This window comes from Anser cygnoides, chromosome Z (assembly GCF_040182565.1).
Source record: "Anser cygnoides isolate HZ-2024a breed goose chromosome Z, Taihu_goose_T2T_genome, whole genome shotgun sequence".
NCBI lineage: Eukaryota > Metazoa > Chordata > Aves > Anseriformes > Anatidae > Anser > Anser cygnoides.
In genome coordinates this window covers 1,409,247-1,424,715 of record NC_089912.1, presented here as the reverse complement: position 1 = coordinate 1,424,715, position 15,469 = coordinate 1,409,247, and the positions used below count along the sequence as shown (strand labels likewise).

The window sequence follows — 15,469 nt, the reverse complement described above, 5'->3', positions numbered from 1 at the left end:
AAGCCTTGATATGTCCCCAGATAATAATAGGGCTCACTTAAAAGCACAACAAACTGCTGTCACCAAGAATATAAAAAGATGCCTTTGTTTTTCAGGCATGGCTGTTCTGATGTGGTATTTGGGGAAAAAATTGTATAAGGATGGTTAAACATAAAAACAGACTGTCTAGAGAGGCTATCGAAACTGACACTGGAATTTATTACAAATAAGTTGAAAATACTTGTCAAGAATGGGCAAGGTACGTGTGATCCTGCGCTAGGTAAGAGAGCTCGACCAAATGCCCCCTTGACACTCTTTACAGCCCTTCATTTCTGCATGCTGGGTGGTGATTTGCCATTCTTTTTTTTTTTTTCTTTTTTTCTTTCAGTGAACAAAGTTCAGTCCCATTTACGTACCACCCTTCCAGCTTTACAACCTTTATAATAACTCTTCGCCATCACCAGTAATTACAAGTTAACATGAATTATTGTAATGATGTTTTGTAAAAATACCACACAAAGTACCTGTTTTCAGAATGATGTCTTTTTCTAGGAAAAGTCACATTAAGTCTAACATCATTAGAGGAAGCTTGAGTTTCAGCTGCTGCCACTACCTGTCAGAATCTGGTACCTTTACAAGTAAATGTGGTTCAACACAAATACCTACCAGGAGACATTTTTTGAAACAAGACAAGATGCCCATAGGAAAGAGAGAAACATACAGGAAAAAAAAATGCTGAATATTGTTGGATAGGTTGGTGACGGCCAGTGACAGAGTGTGGATATAAGGAGCCTCAAATGCTGTGTCACTGAAATAGTGCTGGTTTGTAACCTAAAATAATCAAGAAAAAGCCCTGGCTGAAGACCCAGCGAGGCCCTCCACAAGTAGGAAGGAGCCATGCCCTAAACTGACCTTCCTCACTGCACGTGTTGGTAACATTACTGAGAGCACAAATGTATGCATACTGCAGCAGGCCTTAGGAACTGAAAATCTTCCCATGAAAGCAGACTGTGACTGACACACCAGTAGAGGGGTGTCTGCGATTACTTTCTGATTCTAGGATTAATCAAACAATCACTCGTGGGAAATGTAAATGAGTAAGAACGGAGGGGGGAAGTTTATTTAGTTCTTCTCTACTGCAGCTAGACAGGTAGATACAGCTGGCCAATTCTTTAAGGCCTTTCTGCAAGCAACACGGATGCATGCATTATCACTCTCACCCATGTCCCCTGAGCTTCCCCTCCAGTTCAGGTTTCCCTGGAATGTCCTCACCATGCTCAAGATGTGCTGGGTTGAATCTTGCCTTCCCTGGCTGTTGGCACCACAGCTAGTAGGGGGGTTCCTTCTTTTAGACCTTCACTTAGCCCCATGCTCAGTCCTCTCAAACCAACTAAATGCCAGTCTGGTACTGGTGATGAGCTCTGCCCAGCTCATGCTCCGGGTGCTGTCTTGCACCTCCTTGTCCTTGTGTTTATTCAACACTTATATTCCTTCATTCCCTTTATCTCTGCTTGTGTGAGTGTATGGTGTCACTAGAGACTCACAGGGTGGAGGAGACCACGGGGCTGCAGCTTGCCATGGTAGGTCTTTGGCCAGCCTGCTCCACGCTGTGAACCAAGCCATGCCGTGCCCAGGAATTCTGCCCCTTGAGTAGCTCCTTCTTGGTGGTCTGTGACATCCAGCTCTTGCATGTGCAGCACCTGTCACTCCACCCCTTGACACCATCACACATGCACGTGTACAAGGGTTATTATCTTCCAAAGCCTGCAGCTTCTATGCTGTGGATTGCCAAAGGTTTGTTGGTGGGTAGTAATATGCATTTGCAGCTCAATGTCGGACGACATAAAGACAGTTTTGCTAATGTATAAACTGTATCGTCAGTAAAACCAAAATGATCCAGTTCAAAATTGGCCTCAGAATACTCCTGAACCAACCTCCGGCATCGAGTGACTGTCCCCATAAGTCTGCGTTCTGTCTGTTTTCTCCCATTCCGTGGGAGGTTTTTAAATATTCTCTTATAACAGAAATGTCAATGGAGATATGACCGGATTGAGCAGCATAAGTACAGCGGGTTGTATTTATCAATACACGCACGCTACCTTGAGAGATGGCATATGCAATGCCATCTGATTTTGGAGCACTACTTTTGATATTCCTGATATCTCTTCTTGCAAAGCCAAAACTGCATTGGTGGTGGCATTGCCCATTGATTTGTGATGGCAGATTCAAGTACAATTACACTGAGATTTGGAAATAGGATTCAAGATACGTTCCATACGTGTTTTGATTTTTCCACTAGAGGATTTGGAGATTGAATGTGCCTGGGTAAATAATGGGCCAGCCCCTGCCATAGAGTATAATATACTTCTGAATGTGTAAGTAACCATCCCACTGTACAGGAAGGTGTCTGTGCTGTCTAATGACAGGCTCTTATAAGCACAATTGATTACTCAATCCTGCAAATTCACTGTATCTTTCAGCAGCATATGATAAGGATGGTGATTTGGGGGTGAGCAGTCCTTAATTTTATTATAAGGTATCGAATAATTTGCAGTATAACACAAGAGAAAAATTAAATGCGTATTCCCATCTGGACCAAGTGTCTTTAGTGACATGCATAATACTGGAGTTCCACACACAACTGAGCATTGCTTCACACCTGTATTCCTTTCCTAGCTCCTGTCCTTTCCTTGAAATATTCAGGCAACTTGAGGCATTTAGTCTACTGGGAATGTGACCATGGAGAAAGTCAGCAACACACAGTGAGCACATTCATGGCTTTGCAGGAAGCCCATGCATCAACTGGTCGAATTCTCTCTCTGAGAAGTGTTAGGAGGTGCTTCCAGTGGGACACCTAAGAGAGGTAATCCTGTCACTCCTTGAGAGGGTAAGTGGGTACATAACCAGCATTTGAGGAGCTCAAGGCCAGGCATTGAGCAACCTGGTCTGGTGGGAGGTGTCCCTGTCATGGCAGGGGCTTGGACCTGGGTGGTCTGTAAGGTTCCTTCCAACCCAAACCATTCTATGATTCAATGATTCTATGACAATTTAATATTTTTTCCTTCCGGCCTGCTTTTGTTACAGGAAACAGCAGAAAGACACATATAACTGTAAAATAGACAATTTTCTTGATTCAAGATAATACAAGCCAAAGATTTTAAATTTTAAAATAAATATTTCATATTAACAAAAAGAGATAGTATATGTTGAGGGTTCTTCTGATCCGAAAGCAAGACACATGTAAAATTATAAATACAAAGAAAAGTGAAATTATTACAAAAAAGGTAATAATGCCTTAGGTGCAGTCCAGTACAGTGTAGGCACTTGGAGTGTTCCCACATAGAGTTCACGAGCCTGGAAAACAAAACAAAGAGACATCTTGGGTATAATCCATTAATTGCTTAATCCAGACTTGATCTCCAGCTCTATAAAGTCTGGTTAATCAAGTTTTGGAACCTTCTGGCCCTCACAAGTATCTTAGGTCAAAAGCTTTGCCTTTTGGACTTCCCACAGAGGTTTGCTGATTGTTTAGGGCATAGACTGCTGGCCACAGTGTCTGTCCCCATTGTAGTGTTTCCATTCTCCTTACTTGTTTTTCTAATAAACCATCCCACCCTTCTAACATCCATTACTTGGAGGATGGTGAAGTAAGTAGAAAGTCTGTTTAACCCCTCGTTGTTTACACCAGTCTTATTTATTCTTGAAGGGAAAGCCATTATCTAGCATTTCTTGTGGTAATGGTAAGGTGGGAAACCAGCAATCCAGACCTGCAACAGTAGTGAATCCTGTTGTCTTCCTAACTTGATGTTCATACAGGTCTTTTCCTCTTTTCATGATTCTATGATTCTATTCCACTTATGACTCCTACTCCAGTTAATATGTTAAATCTACCCTTCAGATGTTCCAGACTAAGGGCCTACATAATTTGTTTGCCACACTTCCCATAACCCTTTTCCTTCAGGTAAATTGGCATTTAATTGTCCTGCTATGTGCTTTTTCATTTTATCTATTTATTTATTTATTTTGCAGAAATTAGACTTCCCAGTTATGTATTTAGCATTAAGCAAGCTACTAGGCCAACCTCATCTACTAGCTGGTTTAAACACATCGTATTCTCCAGTGTCCCATGGTCAGTGCTCAGAGCTCCAGAAAATCCCTCTATGAGGGGCATATCCCTGGCATGCTTATCAGCCTTGTTATTCCAGACATGCACTGGATCAGAATTCCTCTGATCCACATCTCCCATTGCAGTGGGTCTGATTTCTGCATGCTTCAGTGTTTGTTGCCATATTCCTTTCCCCTAAACGTCTCAGTTATTAACTTGCCAATTATTTTCCTTCCATTTCTTCAGTGGCTCCTGACCAGGCTTCACAGGAATTGGTGTAAATAACCTTACCTTCTGCTTCCAGAGCCATTTAAACAGCTTGCAACTCGGCTAATTGAGCAGATCCCTCAGTTCGTGTGACAGGACTTTTCAATCCTTGACTGATATGGCAGCATGTGTTCTAGCCACTTATCTGTGAACGACACTCTGTTGTGTTGCTGAGGATTAAATTTGGGGGCTTCCTGTATTGGAGAGTTAGGATCCTGCCAGGGTTGTGGAGGCATCCCAATCTCCTGGACATCTTCAGTGAGTTTCCCTTCTTTCAGGCTTCCCTCACCCTCTGCCCTGGGGTACAGCTCATGTCTGCATGGACATTTGTGCACCAACCAGCAGGAAGGGGTGGGCTTTCATAGATGCGGGTAGTTTTAAATGTTCATTCCTGTTCTGGGTGAGGTTCTGTGTATCCATTAAGGCTAGATAGTGCCCTAACCAGCACTTTTCAAACACCGTGTGCTGCCTGCCATGGCTTTGAACTGAGCCGTATGGGCCATTCTCCTTGACCCTGACTTACCTGCTGCGACAGTCCCCACCACGCTCCTGAATCCCGTACCATTACTGGCAGTGCAAAGGGGTCTCAAGCTTGTAGGGGTCCTAACAACTCACAGGCTGTTACTTCTTTAAGCTGCTGAGAGCCTCTCCAGCCCGGTCACACCACTCCTGCTGTACTGGTGCCTTTAGCGTGTTGTGCAGGGTTTGAGCTTGTGCACCAGAACCTCCTGAATCCCCACGCACCCACTGTCTGCTGCTGGGTCGGGCAGGTCACAAATGTCCACTAGGACATCCCAGGGTACTTTTAACTTGCTCCTAGCCACCTGATTACTAGGAATTTTATCTCCTTCCTGGAGCCCAGTTGTTTTTCTGATGGGGTGTCAATCCCTAACTCATTAATGCTAGGCTGGGTTGGATGGGGCCCTGGGCAACCTGATCTAGTGGAAGATGTCCCTGCCCATGGCAGGGGGTTGGAACTGGGTGGGCGTTAAGGTCCCTTCCAGCCCCAACCATTCTCTGATCCCACGAGTCTATGATTAAACTGCTGAATTATGAGGTGCATCCTTCCCGTACCCACAGCTTGTTGTTACCCCCGCCTAACACATCCTCGCAGCGGGTGATTAACATGATCCCAGAGACAGCGTTATTCCCCCGAACGCCTCAGCCAGCCCTCTGAGTGCTGGCATGGGGCCCAGCGGGAAGCCAGCGTCACGCTCGGGGCGCCGCCAGGAGCGGCAGTCCTGCTGGCTGGCACAGCGCCCTGCAGCTAGGCCTGGGGCTGGGCTCAGGCCGGGGGACACAGGCCGGGCAGGCTCCTGTGGGCAAGAAGCTGCCTCCACGCAGGCTTTCCGTGTGCTTTAGGCTGAAATCTGCCACCTTCTGTCGGTGCTCTGCAGGCACGTCCCCTCTTCATGGCCACGGGAAGGCTTCTGAGAGGGTCGAGCTGCAGAGGCCTTTTCCGCGTGGCTTTTCAGAGGGGAGAAAATTGGCGGTCACCGCGTGTTTGGCAAGCTCTGTCCTGCATCACCGGCCATACGCTGCCCCGAGGGCTCAGTCCCGCTGGGCAGTCCCTGGTCCGCAGCTGGCTGCAGATAAGCACGGAGGGGTTTACGTCTGAGCCGGCCTGTGGAGCGGAGCAGTTGGCTGCCGATGACTGACCCCGGGCATTTAGCGTAGGGTCCACAAGATGCTGGCAGTCTGAGCCACGTTTCACACTTATTTGGCTGGCTGGTTTTTTGTGTTTGAAATCCAGGATGGCTGTAGAAATGTCACCACTAAATGAACTACTATGTGTTACTTTAATACAGGTCTGGACGTGGATATATATGTGTGTGTTTATGCATGTATAAGTGTGTGTGTGCATATGTCTGTCTTTATAAGTGTCCTCACAAGAGTGTGCTTAACTACATGCACCTGAATTTTAAGGTTTTGTTGAGTTTGGAAAGTTTATATGCAGTCAGCCCCAAAAAATCCTGATAGTAAAAATTGAGAATATCCTATTCTAGTTCTCATGGTTAAGTTGCTACACACCGTTTTCTAAAGAAAATAAGATAAATGTGAATGCCTTATTGGATGCTCCTGTGAGTCTGACAACTGTGATATTTCACTTTCTAGGAAAGACTTGGTAGAAATTCCTGTGACTGGAATGCAAGGAATTGGTAGTTGTATTTCGTTATGCACAAAGCAAATAATAACTGGCCTTGCAAGTGCCACTCTGTTATTTATACCAGTCTTCCCAGCATAGCGGTTATGAGGAAACATGCAGTTGCTGAGGCTGCGTACACACAGAACACACTACGTGACATAATACGTGACTTCTGCGCAGGGTTTCAGTTTGACGTGTCCCGCTTGGAGCAGGCGGTGGTGGAGCATTGCTTATAAGGGGAAATGCAGCGAGAGGAACTCTGAGCTCTGATCTCCTGTTATCAGGACAGCCCCAGCTCATCCCCACTCCTTATCAGTCCTCGCAGAGCTCTCCTTTGCCATGCTGAGCCTTCATAAAGCCTGCCTTTTCGTGCTATTGGGGCCAGTCCCACTGGCTTACGTTTTTTTGTAAAGAAGCACTTTGATAAATGCTGTTACCTATGCGAACAAAGCAGGCCTAGTTGTGATAGGAACACTGAAGAGAGACAATGTTGGACCTCATTATTCTGAGCATTCATTTCTTCATCTGCTTTCTCATCTCTGTTGTAATCTGGTGTGGATCTAAGGTACCGTACAGCTTGCTGCGTGCCTGATAAGTTGCACTGCTCTTTGTAGCTCTTAAACCTCTTTGCAACTGGAATCTGTATGTATGTGGTTCCTCTTTGTTCTCAGTGTGTGCAACGGCTTTTTTTAGACTGATCTTCTGTGGAATTGAGGGTAATATTGTGGCACTAGGACTTCTGAGGTGACTGGAACACAGTAGCTAATTGTAAGCAAATTTAATAGGAGGAAAGGTTTGTGATAAAAGAGGAAAACTGCCTCGTGTCCTCTGCTGAGAGAGGGAGAGGCTCTTAGACATCTGAAATATGTAAAGAGAAGAAGGGAAAGGCAGAACACATCCACTAAAAAGCCCATTTTATTATAGCTTCTCAAATAAACTTTTTTGTTTGGTTTTGTTTTCTTCCTTTTGCAGATGATATTTTTACTTTTTTGTCAACATAGATAGGTTGTATTTCTAGCCATTATAGTATTTAAAGAGTATTAAATTTACTTGTAAATGCTACAGCTTACTCATTGCATAGCTAAATAATTAAATATTTTAAAATCAGCATCACTGGATTTGTTTGCATTAGGGGAGATAGTGACTAAAGTGAAGAGTAAATAAGCAATGATTTGGAATTTATCTTGTCTCAGCCTCAGGTATGAGGTTTGCAACAGCTGGTGTTCACAGTTCTGCTTCTGGTAGTGAACATGTTGGTGAAACATTATCACCAAACTCCTGTGCTTTGCTTCATGTGCATATTGTTAATCTTTTACTAAAACTTCTGTTCCTTTCATCTCATGCGTTAAATGAGCTGTGGCTTTCTCTGGGACTGGGACATCCATTCCAGATGTAGAAATCCAAACATGGACTGCTTCATAAGCTGCCTTTTTGAATTATTTTTTGTGTGTTTTAAGGATGTGGATTTGCACAGCCCAAGCAAAGGAACAGTTGAAATGGAGCCAGATGGTCTTGTACTAGTTGGAAAAGAAGATGACATAAAAAACTCCCAAAGAATAACCGCCAAAGTCAATGGCAGAGAAGTTGTTGTTTTCTACCATGAAGGGAAATTTCATGCTTTGGACTCTCGCTGCTACCGTAAGATATTTGCTCGTTCGGTCTTAATGTTGCTACAGTTAAGCATAACATATGCTGAATGAATTAATATTTTATTCTGCCATGTTTCAGATGAAGGAGGCCCTTTAAACCTTGGAGAAATAGAGGTATGTAAGCAAAGTAATATGCATGTGCACAGAGTCTTTTGAAATCTCAAATGCATTTTCTCTGAAAACTTTTGACTGAACATAACATTGAAAGAAATGGATATTTAAGTAAAAATAATGCTTCCTATCACACTTTTTACATTATTATTATTATTATTTTTTTGGCATGGTTTGGTTTTTGTTTGTTGGTTTTTTTTTGTTTTAATCTTGGGAGACTGAAATGGTGAGATGAGAAATAGAGTGAGAATCTGATTCCCTTTGCTGTGTGGATGCATCCCATAATGGTAGAATATTATGATTAGCAGCTGTATTACAAAAGTTGCAGGGAAAACCTGGTGTTGTTCACTGCTGAATAAAGGGCTCCAGCACCAAAAAGATCACTGGTCCAGTTTGCTACTGTAATATGGTGCTCTTAGGAGCAGGAATTTTTGTTCCTGCCACAATAGACATGCAGTTGAATCACCAGACAGATTTTTTGGCCTGGGGATTCTTAAAGGAGAAGAGTCAGAATATGATTACTTAATTTTTCTTTATTTTTCCCTCTTTTCAGGATATCGCTGGTCAACCATGTATTGTTTGTCCTTGGCATAAGTATGTAATTACTCTGGAAACAGGAGAAGGATTATATGAAGGAATAAACCCTTTGGAGCCATCACCAACACCTCGGTGGCAGTCAAAAGGAGTAAAACAAAGGATTCACAAAGTTACAGTAAACAATGGCAACGTTTATGTGAGTCCTCCAGATTTGTCTGTAAGCTTTGACTCTGATTATTTTGCTGACAAGTACAAAAATAATGGTGATTTAGCTGTGAAAAAAAAAAGCAACTCACAGGCAGCAGAGTAAATTGTGTCTAGGAAGCAAAATGCTGGTGAATGTCCCTATGAAGAATCATTGTAATTAAATAAAAATGTAACATGGCTGTAAAGACTGTTTCCAGATTAAATTCTGATGTTTATATTATGCATTCAATAATGTAGAAATTAGTAAGATAAGAAGCTCTACTTAGTTGGGGATATGACTAGGTCTGTGCCATTGATTTTTTTTTTCTCTTGAATTTCAAGAAGACTGACTTAGAGCAGAGTGCATATCATACTTTATATCTTATAAATTCTGTATTGCTAGAATTATTTTAATTTTCAAGAGGGGATATAGTATAATATATTATCACTTATGAAACATTTATGAAACATTGTTTAAGGTAAATAGTCTGGTGTAAAGGTTATGTTTATATATTTAACAGTTTATGATTACAATGTCTTCTGTATAAATGACAGAAAATTTTAACGTTTTAGATATTTGAGCAATCTGTGGATGTTTATAAATCCAAAGGGCTACATTTTCACAAGGAGAAGTACAACGCTTGAGCATATTTTAATGTGCTTTTTTATGCCCATTTGTGTATTGCTACCAGATTCCATAGTAGCATTTATTCTCCTACTCCTCACTGAACTCTTCTGGTAGTTCATCAAATAATGTGACGTATATTTGTCATGTATAACTTATTCTTCCTGATTCTGTTGTTGGATGAGAAAGAAGCAAAGAAACTGTTGGGTAAAAAAAAAAAAAAAAAAAAAAAAAAAGAGAGAGAGACATGCATAGTTCTTGTTCGTCTGTTTTTATTTATTTTGAGTAACATCATTATATATTCACTATAAAGGGTATGCTTTTTATTCAGAGGCAAAAGTTAGGTTGCTGCATTTGAGTTCCCTGTATAACATTAGATCTGCCCTGAGAACCCCGCTCCCAGGACACCCTGCCTTGTGTTGCATGAAGGGCAGTCTGTGTTCTGGGACAGGGTGGGTTTTCCCACCCAGAGCACAGAGCCCAGAGACCTTCTCTTCAGTTAGAGGAATACTGCGTGAAGGTTAACATCAGCCCCAGACTCCTGACCTGTCGGTCTGTCTAGTAATGTCACTGCAGCCTGCCTGTAATTTTTCAGGGAGCCTTTTCCGTTGATTTGTTGGCTGTTTGCAGAAGTTCTATCTTACATGGGTTCAGTTTCAAGCTATTTGGTCTTTACTGTAAGTTTCTCTCATCTGTGCAGTAGGTTATCTTGCTTTTAGTGTACGGGGAGGATAAGGAGGTCTGTGTCAACATCACTGTTCACGTCAATGTATTTAAAATCAGGGAGGTGTAGAGAACTGTCAGAGAAAGACATCTGTGCCTGTTTGATCACAAAGAAAAAAGCAGAACACATTCTCAATTTATGTCACGGTGTGATGGATTCATCCTACTTAAACTTAGGCATCTGCTTCTGGTCATTGCTCCTTATGTTGTTTGCATGGTCAATAGGGGAGCACCTTCAAGGTGCTGTTGATCTGACCCGTTTCAGTTTTGTGTTTTAGAAGGAGTGCAGCACTGAGATATGTTCTTCCTCCTCCTCTCACTGACCATTAAATCAGGCTGTGCTGACTAGATCAGATGTAAACGCTTGCCTTCTGTCAGATGAATTGGAGTTGATCGACTGCCAGAAACTGCTGTTATTTACTGACCAGTTCTTCGGTGTTGGTTCTGTTGTTCTTGTTGTTGTATTTGTTGTTGGGCTTTTGTGTGTGTGCATGTGCTTTCTTTTTTCTATTTTAAAGGAACACATAAACTTCTCTTCTTACTCTTCTTGAAGTGTAGGTAGTAGGAAGGTGAGGTTAGTGGTAAAGCGATACGGCTGCTATGCCAAAGGACACAGAAGACACATCACTGTACACTGGCTTGGCCACATTAAGAGGGGACAGGATTTTTCTTCCCTTTCCTCCATTTTCACCCAACTAGTTTCACCAGTGATGAAACGTAAGCATTGGTGTCATGTACTATTGAAAGGCACACATCATGTAAAAGAAAAATATGTTAAGACCTTCAGATACACTTTCGCTGACTCATGTGATTGCTTAGATATTATTTTTTACATTTTTTTTCCAGTAGAAAGAAATTATGGAGATATTAATGATAACAACATTTATGGTATTAACAAAGACTAAGAATGCGTAGACCTTAAATTAAATGTTCAGATGCAACAGCAAGTAGCTCACAGTCTTGCCTGAGCATTGTTTAAAACTGCAGGCCTGCATTAATTTCCTATCATTAACCTGTCTCACAAAGAAAAGAGAAATATATTTTGTGCTTTGGCTTGAAAATTTTCATGATGACTCTGTGAGATGCTCCAGCTCTGCAAGCTACTTTCAAAAGCAGCTTGAATGGAATAAACAAGTTACATTTATTCTATCATGGATCCATCTTTTTGAAAAAGTAGGGTTTTGATGTTCACACTACTATGACAGCAGTCATAGTAGCTTGAGCCTCAACCTGATGTACCATAAACCTTAATTAGACAGTAGTACCTGTAAGGATAGGTGGCTTAAGTTTTCCTTTCTGCATGTAATACCTTGTTATGTCATGTCCTGTTGACTTCATTTGGCACTGTACATTAAATAAGGTACTTTTTCAATGTAATAATTGATAGTAAAGTTAGGATTCAGAAGCTTATGAAGGTAGTCCTTAATTAAGTGCAGCTCGTGAAGTGCATACACTGGTGACAGCAGTCCTTGCAGGACTGGAGAACACACAAGAAAAATGTCTAGGAGGAACAACAATTTTAAAACCATGTTTTCACTGCCAAAGCCCTTTTAATAGCATTGCACAGTTCCCTCTTTTCATGCTCAATTTTGGAATGAAATGCACTCTCAAGTTTACAGCTGTAGTTTCTGCTCTGTTCAGGAAAAGTAATTCGTGTTGTTAGCTCTGATATCGTACAGACATAGGTTTAAAGAGTCAGCTCTCACCAGTTCCCAAGCATCCCATCTGCCTTCCCACTTGGCTTGGTGTTTTTGAAGGTTACTGGAGGCAGGGAATGGAAATAATATTGACGAAGAGGTGCCTGAGCCTTTTGTTTTGTGTAGGAAAAGGGGACGTGCGTGCCGAGACCGCCATTTGCTCTCAGTGCCAAGGTTTCGACGAAGACTGGAGTCGGTGTGAGGGACAGAGTGGCCGAGGCAAAAAGGGGGGGGAGACTGAGCAGCTGGTCGGGTGAGGTCTCTGAGCCACCCCTGGCTATGGTACCAGTGAGGGTCCTTGGCAAAAAAACAGCAAATGGTTTTCTGCTGGGTCAGCAAGTTCAGTCAGCGCAGCCAGTGGTTAAAATGGCACTGCACTCAGGGCGAGGGGATAAGGAGTATGAGAGGCATCAGGGAGTGCGATGCTTTATATATGCACACACACACATATATATATTGTTTAACAGAAGTTATTACTTCTGCCTTGCTTGCCGATAATATTCAAGACGCATAGGTACATTCTCTTTGCATTAGAGTAAGAAGTGCATTTTTACCGTAGCGTATTCTGAACATCCTGAAAAAAACCAGCATGCTTATTTAGTGCAAATTGCTGCAGGGAAAATGACACACTTTTACAGCTGCAGTTTGGGCCAGAAAAGCACAGAGGAGCAGTGCAGCGGTTGCCTTCCCCTGTCCTGGTTGTACATCTCCCAGTGTTCCCAGCACTGCAGACTCAGCACCCAGGAGAAAGCCACCCGCATCTGAAGTTAAAAAGCTGTAGATGCTGGAGATGCGGCGCACATCCCACGAGGCCGTGTCACCTTGCACCGCTCACCATATTTTTAATGAGACTCAGCATCCAAAGAAAACCCGAAGCTCGCTATCTCTTACGAGATGCAGGTGTTTGTGAGAATTTTCGTTGCCAGTTTAGATACTCCAGCGGGTGCTAAGCTGAAACAATGCCTGATGTTAACCAAAATAATGTAATATTCGATTCTTTTTTATTTTTTCTGTTGCTTTTTAAAGAAGTGATTGCTGATCAGTGTAAGGACATACATATTAGAGATATTTTAACAATAGAAAAAAAATACTGGTAATTAAAAATGTGTACTTCTCTGTCTTCATCTCTAATCACACAGGGTTTCACTTCTGTAACTTGGAGGTGAGCTTTGACAGCAGCTATCTATTTCTGTGAATGTCTTTTATAAGATTCTTCTTTGCTGACTTGTAAGGATACTCTTATTCCCTCTGATACCTTCCTCCTAGCCCAAACCTTTTCTTTCAGGATAACTTCACAAATTCCTGCACTTACTGGTGGATTATGCAGGCTGAGGGATTTCCATTTCTCCATGTATTACGTGCTTTGCATACAGATTTTTTTTTTTAACTTTATATTCGTATTCTGTCTAGGAAAGGTGAAGGAGGTGGTTCTTGTATGTTACTGCTTTTCACGCAAATAACTTAAAAACTTTTAGTTGTTCACAGGAAATTTAATTTCTCATATTTTTTCAGCTGTTACATAGGAGCCTGGCTTCTTGTCCTAAGGGACAAATGGTATCCCAACATACTAAAGCAAATCCAATTAATAAATCTTACACAGTTCTCCTCTGAGGTAGAGGAAAAGCATGGAGAGCTAGTGTTGGATCCAAAAAGGATCAAAAAAGGGATTTGCCAAGAAGATTGATGATGGGATAGCTTTTTTTTTTTTTTTTTTTTTTTTTAATGTCTTTTCAATGAATGGTGGATAGAATGCATTTTTTAATAATTTAAGTCCAGAATGGAAAAATTGTTTTTGAGAACAGTCATAACAGTAAAATACAGTAAGTCAATAATGTTGCCTCATTTGGCTGTTTCTGTTTTACTATTCCTCGAACTTTGTCTCACGTGCCCATGACTGTTGGTAAGAGGATGTAAGGTGGAGTACCTTGGACACAGTTCAGAATCCCATAAACACAACAGTGATGTGCAAGAATGGGTACGATGGAGAAGATTTGGGTTCAGGGCTACAGATCCTTGTCCAGGAAGTCTACCAGTTCCCCACATAGTAACTCATTAAGTTTCATGGCTGTGCTGTATCTGCAGTAATGTCCCTCCCCTCCCCAGATACAGGCACCTTCTTAAACCCTGTCACTCACAGGGTCCTAGAATGGTCTAGGTTGGAAAAGGCCTTCAAGATCATCAAGCCCGACCATCCACCAGGCCTACTGAGTCCCCATCACTAAACCATGTACCTTAGTGCCATGTCCACGCATCTCTTAAATAGCTGCAGGAACAGGGACTCCACCACCTAACTGGGCAGGCTGTTCCAATGCTCGACCACACCCTGCATGAAGAAATTCTTCCTAATACCCGACCCAAGAACAACCTGCCCCAAACTGAGACCCTCTCCTAATGGCCTATCTCTTCTCACCTGAGAAAAGAGACCGACTGCCTCCGTGCTGCAGCCTCCTTGCAGGAAATTGTAGAGTGCGATGAGGTCTCCCCTCAGCCTCCTCTTCTCCAGACTAAACACCCCAGTCTCCTCAGCTGCTCCTAACTCCTGTTTTCTAAACAAGATGAGTCGTCTAAACTCAGGTGAATTATTAACTTACCCATTAAGGGATCATTACAGCAACGTGGCACATCTCTTATGTACTTGACATTTGAAGTAGCAATTGTTTTGTCCACTGTATGATCCCAGAGTGAAAAATAAATAAAAATAAAAAATCAGGTAACTGTTTGCATTTCTCACAATTCATTGACGTTTTAGCATTTTCATACAGCACATATATTTAATTAGTGAAGATTTGGTTATGAGGTTGTTAATCTGGACAATTAAGCTTTTCCATGTATCAAACTTGTCTGCAATAATAATTCTGCATTTTTCAAATTTTAGTTGTCAATTCCTTGGCGAATAGTGCTATCCATATTTTATAGCTGTGCAACTGAAACAGAAATTGACATTTTGAATGTTTCTTAATTTTGGTCTAGATGAGTATTCCTTTAGGGAAAAAAAAAAAAAAAGTGTAAGTATTGAAAATGAAACAAAAATAATACAAAGTGTCGTTTTGGCATTTACCCAGTGTTCCTCTATCTCCTCATTACAAAATGGAAACAAGAAAGAATCAAAAGGTCCTTCAAGCCAAACAAAATAAACCTGTTTTCTTCTTTTTATGTTCAAAGGAGACAAAGCCAGAGCTGTCCTAAATCCCCCTCCTGAGATTTTAGATAAAGAAAACAACACGTAGTTGCTGCCCTTCCCAAAGGGCAGCAGTTTATGATCTTTCGCTGTAATGATTAGCTTTTCCATTACTTAAGCAATGACATTTTTAGTGACCTCTTGCATGCACAAGGCCGGTTGCCAGAAAGCTGCTGGGCTTGCCTTGCACCTGGCTCTTCAGCATTGCCCCCTGCGCAGCGTAGTCAGCACCCCGGGGGGACTCTACGTGCCTTCACGGACCAAGC

General features: G+C 42.1%; 1 protein-coding gene across 2 annotated transcripts; it reads left to right on the top strand.

Annotated features, from left to right (window-relative positions):
• The first annotated feature begins 214 nt into the window (after positions 1-214).
• Positions 215-14,744, top strand: RFESD (Rieske Fe-S domain containing). Of its 2 annotated transcripts, none has more exons than XM_048046569.2 (4): positions 215-238; positions 7,955-8,135; positions 8,226-8,260; positions 8,811-14,744. In XM_048046569.2, the coding sequence occupies exons 1-4, from the start codon at positions 230-232 to the stop codon at positions 9,102-9,104; spliced, it is 519 nt and encodes a 172-aa protein (XP_047902526.1). In that variant the 5' UTR covers positions 215-229; the 3' UTR covers positions 9,105-14,744. The 2 variants fall into 2 exon arrangements, with proteins under 2 accessions (XP_047902526.1, XP_013048774.1); XM_013193320.3 differs by lacking the exon at positions 215-238 and adding an exon at positions 5,498-7,062.
• Positions 14,745-15,469: the final 725 nt, after the last annotated feature.

Excerpts from the sequence above, each read along its gene's own strand:
- RFESD (XM_013193320.3), top strand. The coding sequence starts at position 6,985 with ATGTTGGACCTCATTATTCTGAGCATTCATTTCTTCATCTGCTTTCTC. Across the intron at positions 8,136-8,225 it reads TTTGGACTCTCGCTGCTACC|ATGAAGGAGGCCCTTTAAAC; the intron begins GTAAGATATTTG and ends GCCATGTTTCAG. Across the intron at positions 8,261-8,810 it reads TAAACCTTGGAGAAATAGAG|GATATCGCTGGTCAACCATG; the intron begins GTATGTAAGCAA and ends CCCTCTTTTCAG.